Genomic DNA, 14947 nt, shown 5'->3' with positions numbered 1-14947 from the left:
ATGACACCATTTAGGGTTTTCTTGGCAGAGATACTGGAGTGGTTTGTCCTTTCCCTCTCCAGCTCATTTTATAGATGAGGAAACTGAAGTAAACAGAGTTAAGTGATTTGCCCAAGGTCACATAGCTACTATGTATCTGAAGTCTGATTTGAATTTAGGAAGATGAATCTTTCTGACTCCAGGTCAGCACTGTATCCACTGTGCCATGTTTCTAAAAATGGATTTCTAGAATTATGCCTTCTGAAGGTCAGAAACCTTTACCATATAGAATAAGAATCCTCCTTTCTGGCAGGCACTTTCTAATAGACAGTGTCTTCTCATTTTGGGAGGTGATATAATTTAAATGCAAAATTTTCACCTATACATCAATGCAATTATTTAACCTACGTTTCTGAGAGAAATATATTCTGTTCCCCTTCAAAAACAATCACAAGGAAATAAATTTAACTATATAATTCAATCCAATTAAGTCTAATAACACTTATTAAGCACCAACTGTATGCAAGACTGTGTGCAGGTGCTAGGGATAGTAGACAAACACATTTTTTAAACCAGTTCCTGCCCCTGAGAGGCTTACATTCTTCAAAAGGGACAAAGTATGTGAAAAGATTAAGTAAATACATGATCATCTGAAGAAAACAAAAAGAACTCAACAAAGAGTTGCCCAATGCATCACGAACTGAATCTTATTTCTCTCCAGGGAACATTAACTCTCTAGACTTTGCCACACCAGCAAAACCTCTTCACTCAGGAAGTTTATTCTCCTTGTCCTCCTATGCCACCACATTGCCTCTTTTATTACTAATGCACTTCTCCCACTGGAAGCACCCTCCACCTCTGCTACCTCTTCCTTGGATTGGCTGGTTTCTTGCAGAACCTCCATGTAAAGGACACCACTCTCTAGCCACATCCTGATTCCACCACAGGCTACACTCTTGACCCTCTGGAATCTGAGGGTTATCTCCCACCCTCAAGCTTTTTAGCTCCCTTTTATGTACTGTACTCCCCCTTAGAATGTGAGCTCTTTGAGGGCAGGAACTCTCTCTCTCTGCTTGTATCTGTAGTCCTGGCATTTAATACATTGCCTGGCACATGGTGAACACTCAACAAGTGCTCAATTGCTTAAGCTGAACCTCAAGAGGAAGTGAAAAGGGAACTTATTCCAATCACACGGTCCAAGGAAGATGAACTGCTGACTTTCCAAAGAGCAAGTGAAGTCAGCTTGGCCTGAATGTAGAGTGTAGGAAAGAGAGCAATGTCCCATGTGTCTAGCCAGATTGTGAAGAGTTATAAATGCCAAACTAGGTAGAGGCAAAAAGGAGTCACTGATAGTGCATGAGCCAAGGAAGGACATCCTCAGAAATATGCTTTAGGAAGATTCTTTTGGTCAATTTGTTGGGAATGGATTGAAAGGGGAAGGCTATTCTAACAATCAATGTGAAGGGTGAGAGGAGACAAAACTAGATAGTATAAGCAGGGAAAAGATGTGAGACATGGTGTGTTGAAAGAGTGGAATACTTAGCAAGTGACTGGATATTGGGGAAGGAGGTGGTGGTGAGGATAAGGGTGGAGTATGATGCCTAGGTTTTAAACTAGAGTTATCAGGAAGAGGATGGTGTTTTTAATGGAAGAAAAAAGTTCTGAGAAGGGGGATAGGAAAGGAGGGGAAGTAATAGTGATATAGGGAGAAGAGTTACCATGGACAGAGCAACCTTACCAAATCTCAGGGAGATGGTGTCCAGTCAAAAAAAAAAAAAAAAGAGGGTGTGGTCAAGTGACAGCAGTAATTTCAGAAAACAACAGTGTAACTGATGCTATTAACACTCATTTCTACCTTCAAACCACTCTCTGATGAGTTTTTAGTCCTATTATTGAAATGGCCAGATTTAGAACGTTCCACCTCAGTGAAGCCAAACATTTCCCTAAAGGATGGGTGGGGCTTGTCCTCCTATGCCACCACATTGCCTCTTTTATTACTAATTATTTGTCATATTCATAAAAACCTAGCTCCTGGGGAAGAAGCAGAACCCTGTTGTAGGCTCAAGCTAGTAAAGAATATTTAGACTTCTAATACCTTTCAACTTTGTAGTTTGACCTTTTAAGTAGAACAAAACAAGCTATGCCTATGTAAACATTCATTATTTTCTTCCTCTGCCCACCATGAGATGTTTGGAGACATCCATCAACTTCTGCAAAAATTCTTAATGCTCTGACCTTTGGCTCAAATGATGGATGGGGCAACCTTGTCAATAACATTTTCCACAAACGATAGACAGTTCAGGTCAAAAAAATTCAGTAATTTTCTTTGGCTAATATGCTACATTTAACCTCTTCATACACTGTATCATTGGTTCTTTTAAGAATATTAGTGAACCAAGCTGTCAAACTCAATTAAAAATTTCCTATTTCCATGCAAAAAAGGCCTTATTTGGGGCTAGGGTAGGATAGCATGGACTCATGATTCATAAACTCTAGGGGGAATCCAATAAATTAAATGAAACTTAAAATTATTACTAACTGTATTAATTATTACTAACTAATCAATTCCAAATTTGATGCTACTATTTTTGGGCTGGTTGAATTCTGGCCATGCATTCTGTATAATTCTCAGCAGTGCTAAGGACTGGACACAGAGCCTGCTAATGTTGGAATGTAGCCATAACCACACAAAGAGCACTGGCCAAGTGAGAGGACAGGGTCTTTAATGGATCCAAAATAAAATTGTGATTTCTGTCTTAATGCTGCCACAAAGAATCTAACAAAAACAGACTTGCAAGACAGGTGCTATTATTATCTCCATTTGACAGAAGAGGAAATTGAGATTGAGAGATATTAAATGACTTGCCCAGGGTCACACAGCTAGTGAATGTCTGGGGCAGACTCTGAATGGAGTTCTTCCTGACTCCAAGTCCAGCACTTTCTCCACTTGCTTAATAAATGCATTTTCATTCCTTTATTCATTCATCCAAACTATCACAACGCTCCATTTTCCTGGTACACATCCCTCTTCATCAAAGTCACTTTGTTCTTGGTCAGCAGAGGCATAACTGCTGGATCTGGTTCTACTAGTGATTTCAGATATTTTTTCCCTATTGATATGAAACTGATTTTTTAAAAAATAATTACAATGGATACTTCACTGCATGGAAGAATGGACAAAGTACTGGTTCTAGAATGAGAAGATCTGAGTTCTAATCATGTATTTAAAAGTTACTCCCTGTGTGATCTTGGATGATTCACTTAAATCTCCATGGAACCTCAGTTTCCTTTTCTGTAAAAAAAGAGGACCGGACTAGATCACCTCTGAAGTCCCTTCCAGGTCTCCACACCTAGAAAACAAGAAATCTACAATCCTACATCTGTAGTATGCCATGTGTATCTATATGCTCTAATATATAGATCAAATTATATCTGGACCACATCTTAGTTCAACTGAAATGGCCAGCAAGGTTCCACTTCTGTCTAGTTCAATTAGTGTGTCAGACTTTAATGCTACACATTAGGAGTCAGTTAATGACCAAATACCATGATTAAAGTAATAAAATAAATGTTTTTAACATCTATAACCTGTAATGGAACATGGAATCTACAATGTGCTCTTTCTGGAGAAATGGTTTATACTTTTAAAAAGAAATTGCATACTGCCTTGTTCTTTTCAATGTCAAGAATGCCATCACAGTTTGCCTATTTCATTTAATAAAGGATAGTAAAGAGAAAGGACTAAAGGAGAGGAATGTCTCTCTGCTAAAGACTCTGGAAAGATAGCTCGAGGCTTTGAAGGACACCAGAATAGAGTGCCTCACTGCCTGGAGACATGCCAAATTCTTAGCTGAATGGGACAAAGGACAAGCTGAAGAGGTCAAGGTATGCCAGTTGAGGAATCTGAGTCCACAATCACATACTCTGGGCTTTACCATCTAGGTAGAATTTTGGATGAGGAGGGTCAAGAAATTGAATAAAAATAGCTAAAATGTGCTGCATAAAACCAGTGTAATGACTGGGGTAGGCACACCTTTTAAACTGAAAGAGGTGGGGAAATGTTGAGTTTTTTTTTAAAAAAGACCAGTTTCAGAGGACCATAATTACATAAAACTTGGAGTAGCTTCCTGTGCTTGTTTGTGAACCTTTTCTGTAAAAGATGCTCCACAGGTCACTTCGCAAGGGTGTCAGTTAGGCAGCATGGTTGAGTATTGGACTTAGAGTCAGAAGACACGAGATTGAAGCCTGCCTCAGATGCTCACTAATGACTAGTGAATCACTTAACCTCTTTCAGACTAAGCTTTATCATTTGTCAAAAGGAGATAACTACAGCACTTGCAGAATTGTTCTACGTGTTAAATGAGATAGCATAATAAGGGTTTAATAAATCTTAAAGCACTGCACAAATGCTAGCCATTACAATCATCATTAACGAGTATCATCTCAGAAAGTTTATTAGTTTCATGAGATAAGTAAATTATATTAACTCACATGTCTTCTACTGTGATGTCTTTCAGGATCTGGCAGTAATCCACGTTCCAGACTGCCTGGTCATCCCAAACTTTGGACGCTAATAGGATTGCGCCAAGTACAATTCTCTTCCAATTTGCTGGACAGATATCTATCTCTGCGTAAGTTAAAAGTCTTTCAAGATATACCTGGGAAGACATGAAAATGCCAGAGCTAAATGACTTTAGTTTTTTCTTTTTTTACTTACCAACATAAACAGAAAAAATATATAAATATTGAAAACACAGTCCTTCACCTCCCTTTAAAAAGGGAGTTACCATTTGAGAACATTTGGTCTGTCAAAGAGCTAAAAGGCTCAGAAATTCCAGTGGAGTCTCTGGCAAAGATCAGTGACCTGACTGGGCTTGACTTGCTTAATATTACCAGAATTTTTAAAGAGACCAAATAATTCTCATCAACCACAAGGCAGCTGTTCTCACTATATCAGGTAACAACACTGTTTCAAACACCAAAAAATGCTTTAACAAGTAACCAAAAGAGCAATGAAAGTATAAAGAAGGCAAAACAGTTGTGATCAGTTTTGTTTTCTAAAAAGATTTAGGACAAAGTTGGAAAATTAAATCAGTGAGCAAAGAGTTAAATAACTGTCATAATCTGTCCTGAAAGCAAACAAGTAATACTGACGGCGATCTTTCATGATGGTTTATCAAATTAAAAAACTCATCAACAAGACATAGGAGATAAAGCACTGGATTCTGGAGTCAGGAGAAACTTGACTTCAAATCTCACCTCTGATAGTAGCTGGGGAATGATGGACAAGGTTTACCTTCTGCGATGTTCAGTGTCCACCTCTGGAAAAGGAGGATAATAATACCTGTGGTACCTACCTCTTATGGTTATCATGAAGTTCAAATGAGACAATAATAACAGGTAGTATTTATATAGTACCTACTATGTACCTCATAATTATTATCTCATTTGATCCTTATAATATTGGTATTACTATCTCCATTTTATGGGTGGGGAAACTGAGACTGAGACTTGTCTAGGGTCATCCTACCAAGTCTAGGGCTCTTACCCACTACAACACCAAGTCACTTTGCAAACTTCAATGAGCTATAGAAATGCTACAGATTACAATGCTTCCAAAATAATGTGTTTTATGAACCTGTGTTATCCTTGGATATATAATGAAAAGATGCATTTTGTAGTTATTAGCAAACATGATGAAGCAGTTTATTAGTACATCTGACTACAATAAGACTTGGGCAAAATGGATGGAAGAGACATAATCCCTTGTCTTCTACATACTTACACCCTAATTATATGCAAGGCATTGAGAGAGAACGATAAAACAAAGAGCCATCAACACTCATTCACAAAGAAATAACAAAGCAGTTTAATCACATATATTTCTATCTATAATATTTAGTTTTGGACTTTGGGTTTTACTTTATATATAAACTATACTAAAACAGCTAGATAAAAAGGCCCTGCTCTGATGCCTGGCTATGGCATGGACATACCAGTGGGTTTTTGAAAGCTATGCCAAAAGATCACAAGCTTTGCCACTGAACAGACATCAGGTGGATTGTGTCTGTGGTCCAAAGCACCTTTTCAGCTCTAACCCTATGATACCATCAAACCCTCCAAACTATGTTTAAATTCTTCACAAGGTTGGTTGCAGGGTGATTGATTCTTCCAACACAACTAATCTCAAAGACCATCTGCTAAGTTATGGAAGGTGTGACTGGTAGAGTGGGTGTCCACACTATTTTCAAAGTACTGAAGTATTTATAAAAGGCATTAAGAGAAACTGGGACACTTGGGAAGAATGATGCTAACAAAATATAATATGGAGAATTCCCAACAGGCAATGGTTCAAGCTAAGGGATTCTACTACTCATGAATAGGGCAGCATAAGTCAAAATGGAGCCTATGACATAATTTAAACGGAATATTTCATGAAAGAGGTATAAACCTTAGGAAGGACTTGAGAAAGGGAGGTATGAAGGCACATTTTGAGGGAAGAAATATTAAACACAAAGGGCAACATTTGAAAAGTTGGAAAGGAGGAGCATCAGATATGTATAGCAGAAATTCATTAGTATAAGTAAACCGAAAATCAGATCCAGGAAGAAGGGAGAAATAAGGAAAGCTAACTAACCTACAGGCAAATTCTGAGATGATATGATGTAATGCAGATAAAGTGCTGGGCTCAGAGATGAGAAGAACTAAGTTCAAACCCTGCCACACAGCAAAATAGCTGTGTGACCTTGGGCAAGTCATTTAGCTTCTCTCAAATTGAAGCTCCACATCTGTAAAATGGGAATCGATAATAACAGCCCCTATCTCACAGGGTTATTGTGAGAATCAAACGAGATAATATGTAAAGTGCTTCAAACAAACGTTGGCATTAGTTAAATGTTAGTTATTATTATTACTATGATCTAACAAGTTAAAATACCATGACAGTTTTTTTGTTTGTTTTAGCTCTGGGATGCAAAAATCCTTCATTCATCTACTAAATTTTGGCTAGGACTTTTCAGTTCAGCAGCTACACCTTTTGTTTGTAAGTGTGTATATAAATGTTCTCAGTGGGTAAAAAGTCAAAGAGGAGCCCAGAGGGTGATTTTGAAATGGCTTCTTCCACAAAGGAAGGTCTTGCCTTAGGGACCTGCTTCACTGTTGCAAAGTGTGATAGGAAGAAAGTTGCAACAAGACCCCAGCTTTTCTCGATACTGGTCTAATAAAACTACTTTCTTCAAGATCACAAATGGCACCTCTCAAAATCTTTTTACTCATAACTTTTGTATTTAGATCAGAGCCTTTGTAGACACATCCATCCCCCCACCCCAATCCCCAACACACACACACACACACACACATACACACACACACACACACACACACACACACACACACTGAACCTTCTCATGTGTCAAAGAAAAATAATCAAAGCATCTGATACAGTGAACAAATCTCACAATGTATCATCCTACTAGTCCCTCACCTCTATGCCCTGAGGGGTGAAGTATGTTTCATTATGTCTATTTTAGGACCTTCACTGATTTTTCAATTGCTCAGAGTTCAACTTCCTTCTGGTGATCTTTCCATTTATATTGTTGCAGTTACTGTATATATTGTTTCCTTGGTTCCATTATTCTGCATCATACTATCTTCCATTTTTCTCTAAATTCCTCATATTTAAATTTCTTCCTCTATATTAAAATCCCATTACATTCACATACCATGACCTCTTCAGCCATTTTAAGATCAATAAGCCCTCACTTTTATCTAGTTCTTCCTTACCACAGAGTATGGTTATGATTATTTTGGTACATAATGACTTCTCTGGAAGTAATTTCAATAGTGAGATCACTTGGTCAAAGGGACTAGACAGTTACCAATGACCTGTTAATTGCTAATTACAATCCTTTTCTTAGTACTCATCATCCTCCTTGGCTTTTTTGCAACATTTCCCACTATTTATTAACCATTTCCTCCTATATACCCTCTCTCTTTCCTTCCTTAGCAACTAGGAGAGTTTTCTCTTGGCTCTTCTACTATCTAGTGACCAATCACATCTCTGCTGGTTCATCTTCCTCCTTCTACCCCCTAAGAATGGATGTCCTCTTACTACAAGGTTCTCTTCTAGATTCTCTAGCCTTCATTTAACATGTCTCCAACGGAAGTCATCATCCCCTCTCTACATTTGCTCCCTACCTCCTAACTTCCCTATTTTGATTTAGGGTACCACCTTGCTGCCAAGTCACCCAACTTGAAAACGTTGATGTCATTTCCAATACACAGAACGAGAGAGTAAGAAGAATAGAAAATGACATCAACATTTTCAACTTACTTGCCAAATGTCAGAGGTCTGACCTCTATAATATCTTTTGTTACCATTGCCTAAACAAAAATTCTTACTACCCATCATGGGACTATTTTAACAGCTTCACATTTCTTTTACTCTCCTTCATTCTTACCACTGGCCAATGCATTCTTCACGAAGCTAGCTACCGAAATCATTTTCATAAAGAACAAGTCTGCCAAAATAATTTCCCTTGCTTAAAATGGTTCACTGTGGCCACTGGGATAAAATACAAACTCCTCAGTCTGGAATTTAAAGCTCCTCTCAATATGGTTTCAATCAGCCTTTCCAGACTTAATGAAAATGAATGAGGGGAAAAAACACCACTTGTTTTTGCTAGAGCACTGAGCAAGAGAAGGCAAAAAGTATTCCATACAACTTCAGACCTGGAGAAGTATATATAGTTCAAATCTTTTCAAATTACCTTGGGCTGCAACAAGGTCTTGGAGGGAACAGAATGGAAGAAATATTAAAACGTGGATGTGGTATTTTAGCTAAAATGATTATTTCTTGAAATAAACATGTCATTGCCTGAGATTTCAAGATCTTTTTTATTAAGTGGCATAAAGAAATTAATAAGTGATTGTTGATTGGTTACATTGAAAAAAAATTGAAGGAAAAATGAGATTATATAGAAAAAAATGTAGAAAGCATCAGAGAAAAATGAAACTGACAGAATTTGACTTTCAGCAGTGTACTGTTTGAGGTTATGATTTTTATTTACATTACTATATACAGAATCAAATAATCTCAAAGTTGAGACCTCAGTGGCCAGTTAGTCTAACCAATGCCTGTATGACATTCTTGACAGGTAGTCATGACTGAGAGATGTCCCTTTCTTGAGGATATCTCCTAAACTTCCTTAGGAGCACTGTCAGCCCTGAAGGCATCCTGATCTACTTGTGGATGGTACTAATCATTAGGAAGTTTCTTCTTCTTTTGAGTCTAAATCTGCCTTTCCCCAAACTCTATTCTCTATTAATCTTTGTTCTGTCTTCTGGAGCCAAGCAAAACAGACCAAATATCCCTTCCCCAGAACAGCCCTTTAAGTACTTGAAGACAGTGATCATGCTTCTCCCATAAGTTTCCCCTTTTCCAGGCTAAACAAGCTCAGTGTCTTCCAATCCTTCCTTCTATGGAATGATCTCAAGACTTCCCACCATGCTTGTCACTCTCTTCCAACCCAAAAGTGAACTTAATGCTCCAGATGTAGTGGGATTGGGACAGAATCCAGTGGGATACAGAGATATCACTGCCCTCATTCTGGACACAGAGATTCTCTTTATGAGGAGTTTCAATATCACACTGATGTCACAGTCCACTAAAATCCGAGGATCTTTTTTCAAACTGTATCTAGTTTTTGCCTCCTTAATCTTATACTAGGTACAGTTGATTTTTTCAAATTTAAATATGCATCACATCTCATCCTCTTAAGTTTCATCTTATTACATTGGGCACAAAGTTGCTTGCCAAATGTGGCTTACTGTGTCTGAAATGTACTCTCTGAATTTACCTGGTGAATTCCTACTCCTAATTTAAAATTCCCCTCATCGAGGAAGCCTTCCTTAACCTTCTCCCCTGCCCAATATCAAAATGATCTCCTCTATCCCCCTTTATCCCTTATAAAGCACTTTGTTTACTTTTTGTTGCATTTAACATATATTATTTTGTACTTAAGTATTTGTAAAACACAACTGGGAAAAGGTCATCCAATGGTCAGACCTCCCAGGAGAGGGAACCCATTATGCCCTGAGAAAACTCACTCTACTTCCAAGTGGCTCTAATTGTTAGTAAGAGTCTAAATGTGTCCCTCTGCAATTTCTACCCACTATTCTCGGTTTCTGCCCTGTAAGACCAAGGAGAACAGTGGAATCCTCTTTCACATCATTTCACAAATTTAGAACTGAAAACGTCTCAATGCAGTCCAAATCCCAGATTATACAGAGAAGGATGTGAAAGGATTTGCTTCTGGTGACAAAAGAGTTGTATCTCCTCTAAATTTTCTTCAGCCTAAACATCTCCTGTTCCTTCCCATGATATTGACATGGCACGATATTGATCTTTGCCATTCTGGTTGCCCTCCAGATTGCAGGGCAGAGGGGCTTCTGAAATCAACTACTACAACTCCTTCATTTTGTAAAAAAAAAAGAAAAAAAAAAGGCCTAGAGAGGTCACATGGGGTAGGGTGGGGATTTGAACTTACTCCTCTGACTCCAAATGCAGCAAACTTTTCATGGCCCCAGAGCACCTTCTCAGAGTGAAGGCTAAATTTATAAACAGAAGCACTATTATAATCATCTGCTTAATAAATGCTTGCTGAATAAATGAATCATTTACAGAAAATCGAAATCATTCAAACTTGGTGAACTGTTGAGTGCCTAATACTACAGATTCATCAGATGAGATGAGATTTTAAAGACATATTTGAATTGTAAATAAAAATGCACCAAGGTTTAGCTTGGATAGTCTTGAGTATGTCATTTAATTTCAAGATGAATTTCCTAAAAACAAACAAACAAAAAACTAGACCCATGTAATGGGTCTAGAGCCAGAAGATATAGGTTCAACTCATACCTCTAGGACTTATTACCTGTGTGACCTCAGGCAAGTCATGACCTCCCTAGGACTCAGTTTCACTTCCAAGTATAAAATGAAGGAGTTGGAATAAAAGGTCTCCGAGGTTCCTTCTAGCTCAGAATCTTAGATGCTACATAACAAATATAAATTCATGATTCCTAAATGGCAGACTACTACTACTTAATTAACAAGATGCAACATTCATGGCCCTAATGTAATTTATTGCCCTTCCCTCTTAGGGTAGGTAACTACTGGAAGCACTAGTGGATTAGAAAGAGCAAGGGAGTTCTGAGAGCTCTTACCCTCCTCGGAGAGACCTCCAAGAAGAGGATACATACATGCAGTATTATTGAAAGATAGCACTGGAAACTTTTCTGATATGGAAAAGCAAGATGAAAGCATTCTAGTGTGTCAGTGAAAGTCAGCCCAGTAGGACTGGCATTTTAACAAGTATGGCACTGTATACAGCCACCTGAATGGCCTACCAACTATAGTCCCCTGTCCTCAGAGAATAAACATAGCAAGTACAAGTCATGTCATCACTTCTCTGATATCACAGTCCTCTTTGAAAACGAAGGACGAATACAATCACAAGGCAAATGTTAGAGGTAAATGGTTAACAAGCAGAAGTCAGGCCCCTCTCCAGTTTAGGAAAAGCTGTTGATGCTACATCTTCAGACAAATACTCAAGAGCGGACATGTTCTGATTTAGGACACCAAGCAGGCAAATGACCAATGATGCAGAGAAAATTAATGGTGACAACCATTAGAAAATTAATGACAAAGCCTTTGGGGAGGCAGAAGAAAGAAATTTTTGCTAAGAGAGCAGTCTGTTTCCTCTCAGGTTTAAAAAAAAACAAAAAGTTGGGGCAGCTAGGTGGCATAGTAAATAGAGAACTGACCCTGGAGACCCTGGACTCTAGAGTACCTGAGTTCAAATCTGGGTAAGTCACTGAAGTATGATGCCTCAAAAAATAAAAAATAAAAAAATTGAAAGTCATAGAAAAACACAGAATTTCAGAACTATAGAAGTTAGGGCCAAACTGAAATCATAAAGACCTGAGTTCAAATTCTACCTGACCCTGAAACTAGCTCTGTGACTTTGAATGAGATATCTGACCTCTCAGTGGCTCAGCCCACATTCTAAGTCATTAACAGTCTCTTCAGGGAGTTGATTCAGGAAAGGATTTTGTTCCATGGAATCACAAAAAAGAGATCGTATCAATCCCCTCATGATATGAGGAAATGATGGCCTAGTGTGGCCAAGTGATCTGCCCAAAGTCACAGTCAGTGGAAGAGCTAAAACTAAAACTCTAGCCTTCCAACTCTGAATCCTGAGCTCTATCTACCAAGATCTCTTCTGCCTTTCAAATGGAATATTAATAGAATAATTGCATAATTTATTTATTTATTTGAATGTGTTTTATTGAATTTATTTATTCAGTAAGAATTCATTCATTCATTTACTATATTATTTAATAGTCTAATTTTAATTTAATTTAAATGCAATTTAATTTTAAATTATTTTATTTAATAATTTTTAATTCATTGACTAAACTTTAATTAATTAACTGAATGATTTTTTAAATTTCTTAATTAAATTATTTAATTAATTGAATTTATTAATTAATCAATTTATTAATTTGCAAAGTACTTTGTAGACATCTCATTTAATCTTCACAATATTACTATGAGGTAAGTACTTTTATTATTTTCTTCTGTGAAGGAATAAACTGCAGCTCAGATGGGGGTTAGGTGACTTGCTGAGCCTCTTATGGACCTTAATTTTAAAAGGCCAAGGTCTCCCCCTACAGCAGGGGCCTATGCCAGTTGTCTTGACCTATGTCTTGCCATTGGACTCCCATGACTCTAGAGGAGACAGTGAGGCTGATGACTCTACACAGCTCTCCCTCACTTAAATCCAATTCACTTGCAAGTCAAGACATCATCCTGCTGACATCATTGGTACCCTTTGAGAATGAAGAATGAACAATAATCTGTGAACCTCCTACATTTAATGTCAGATGAAATCCAGCCCCTGAGACACACTAACACAGACTAGGAAGTGCCAGTTGGGTAGGTACTGCTACTGTTAGGACTTGTACCAAAGGAGTATTTCTAAACACATAAATTAAGCAATTAAGATATGTCTTTCAGTAATAGGAACCAAAATCCCTGCTGTTAGTTTGACAGTGAAATACGAAGTGGACAATAAACCTAATTCAGCAAAAAGTTGACGGCCTAAATCTATAGATCCACCAAATAAAATGAGGTTTCAAAGACTTATATTTGAATTATAAATTAAAATGTGCCAATATTTAGCTTGTACAGTCTTGAGTTTTAACTACACCATCTAATATCAATATGAATTTTCTTAAAAAAAATTAGAAACATCAGGCGGTGATATACTGGAAAGAACTTTAAACAAATGACATTAGGAAATAAATCAAATCCTCATTGTTCTTTGCCCTGTCTGTTTATTCAACCTATCTGGGATCAAAAGATTGAAGATATGGAGTTAAGAAGACACAAATTCAGAAATGCAGCCAGAATCCCAATGTGATCAAATTTAAGAGACTCAGAGAGAAAGTTAGCATGTGGGGGGGGGGGGGGGGGTAAGGGGGGGTAAGAGGAAAGCTGGGATGTTGATATTTTGTTTATTCAAACTTAATTTGCCAAAATGAACCAGGCACAGTCTGTCTGCAATGATCTTAATTAACTATGTGAGATGTTTTACAATTCCACCCCCAAAAGCTTTATTTACAATTTATTTTCATTTCTCCTAACCAGCCAAGACTTCATCAAGCATTGTTTTCTTGCCAGACAACAATTTTAATGGGGTGGGAAGGGGGAGAGGAATGAAGTAAAGTCGTGGGAAAATTTTGGATAGCTCTGTTCTTTTCCCAAAGTGCAAGAAAACACGAGCTGTAACCTTAATTCACTTAAAGTCTGTCACTTAAATAACCAACATTTACAAATTCTTTTAAAGGTTACAAGGCATTTTATATCGATGCTCTCACTTGAGTCTCACAATCATAATCGCCTCATGGACAAGTAAACCAAGATCCAGAGGAGTAAGAGATTTGCCCATGGTCACCCAGATAATCAGCATCAGATTCAGGCCATGGATAGCCAACTCCTTGACCCCAGGCTTAACACACTCAGTATATAAATGACCCCACCAGGGTCCTGCCCCCTGTCCCCTCCCCTCATCTAAGGTTTCACCACAATACCGGCAAGGCCTCATTCTTTAAAATTAATGGTGATGCTACAGGGATGATTCATCATTTTCTCAAATTCTTTGCCTCCTTGCCTTATGTCCTTTATCTTAACTATATTTGTATATAATGGATAAGAAGAAAAACTGTGTATTAGGTGACTTGCTGAGCCTATGAACCTTAGCTTAAAAAGGCCGAGGTCTCCCACTTTTAATTCTAAAATCAAGCTTCCTCATTTGTATAAATCAGCCTCACATCCTCTGCCCATTTCTCAGTATTGTAGGGATAATCAAATAAGACAACATATGCAAAAGCATTTTATAAATTAAACTGTCATAGATTTTTAAGGTCTCCTAAACCCCACAAATGAATTTTGAAAAGAAACCTTATACCTAAGTCAGCAAGATTCAGTTCAATCCAACGAGGCTAATGTTTATTAAATATCTGCCATGAGGAAAAGCACTGTACAGAACTCTGAAGCTGGTCACTTGCACTCACAGTGGTAAAAAATCTTTTTAGAATGTGAGGAATAGTGTTTAAGTTTAGGTACTGAGGTCCAGCAGAATACAATGCAAACACATCAAAACTGGCATTATTTACAATGTCTGCTTCATATATAACATTCATTTCCCCCAAGATTCTCTGGGCAGCTAGGTAGTACAGTGGATAGAGTCCTGGTCCTACAGTCAGAAAGACTCATCTTCATGAGTTCAGATCTGGTCTCAGATACATACATAATAGCTATATGACCCTGGGCAAGTTACTTAACCCTGTTTACCTCAGTTTCCTCATCTGTAAAATGAGCTGGAGAAGGAAACAGCAAACCACT

At 37.8% G+C, this 14947-nt stretch overlaps 1 protein-coding gene across 10 annotated transcripts in view; it reads right to left on the bottom strand.

The window, feature by feature from the left end:
• The window catches only part of CCNY (cyclin Y), a 306697-nt gene that overhangs the window by 17563 nt on the left and 274187 nt on the right, over positions 1-14947 (bottom strand). For all 10 annotated transcript variants that reach the window (XM_072652032.1, XM_072652033.1, XM_072652041.1 and 7 more), the window contains one exon: positions 4471-4637. In XM_072652032.1, the coding sequence (XP_072508133.1) occupies positions 4471-4637 (167 nt within the window). The remainder of the gene's footprint in view (positions 1-4470; positions 4638-14947) is intronic.

The sequence above is a fragment of the Notamacropus eugenii genome, chromosome 3 (assembly GCF_028372415.1).
Source record: "Notamacropus eugenii isolate mMacEug1 chromosome 3, mMacEug1.pri_v2, whole genome shotgun sequence".
In the NCBI taxonomy this organism is placed as follows: Eukaryota; Metazoa; Chordata; class Mammalia; order Diprotodontia; family Macropodidae; genus Notamacropus; species Notamacropus eugenii.
This window is presented reverse-complemented; position numbering and strand designations above follow the sequence as displayed.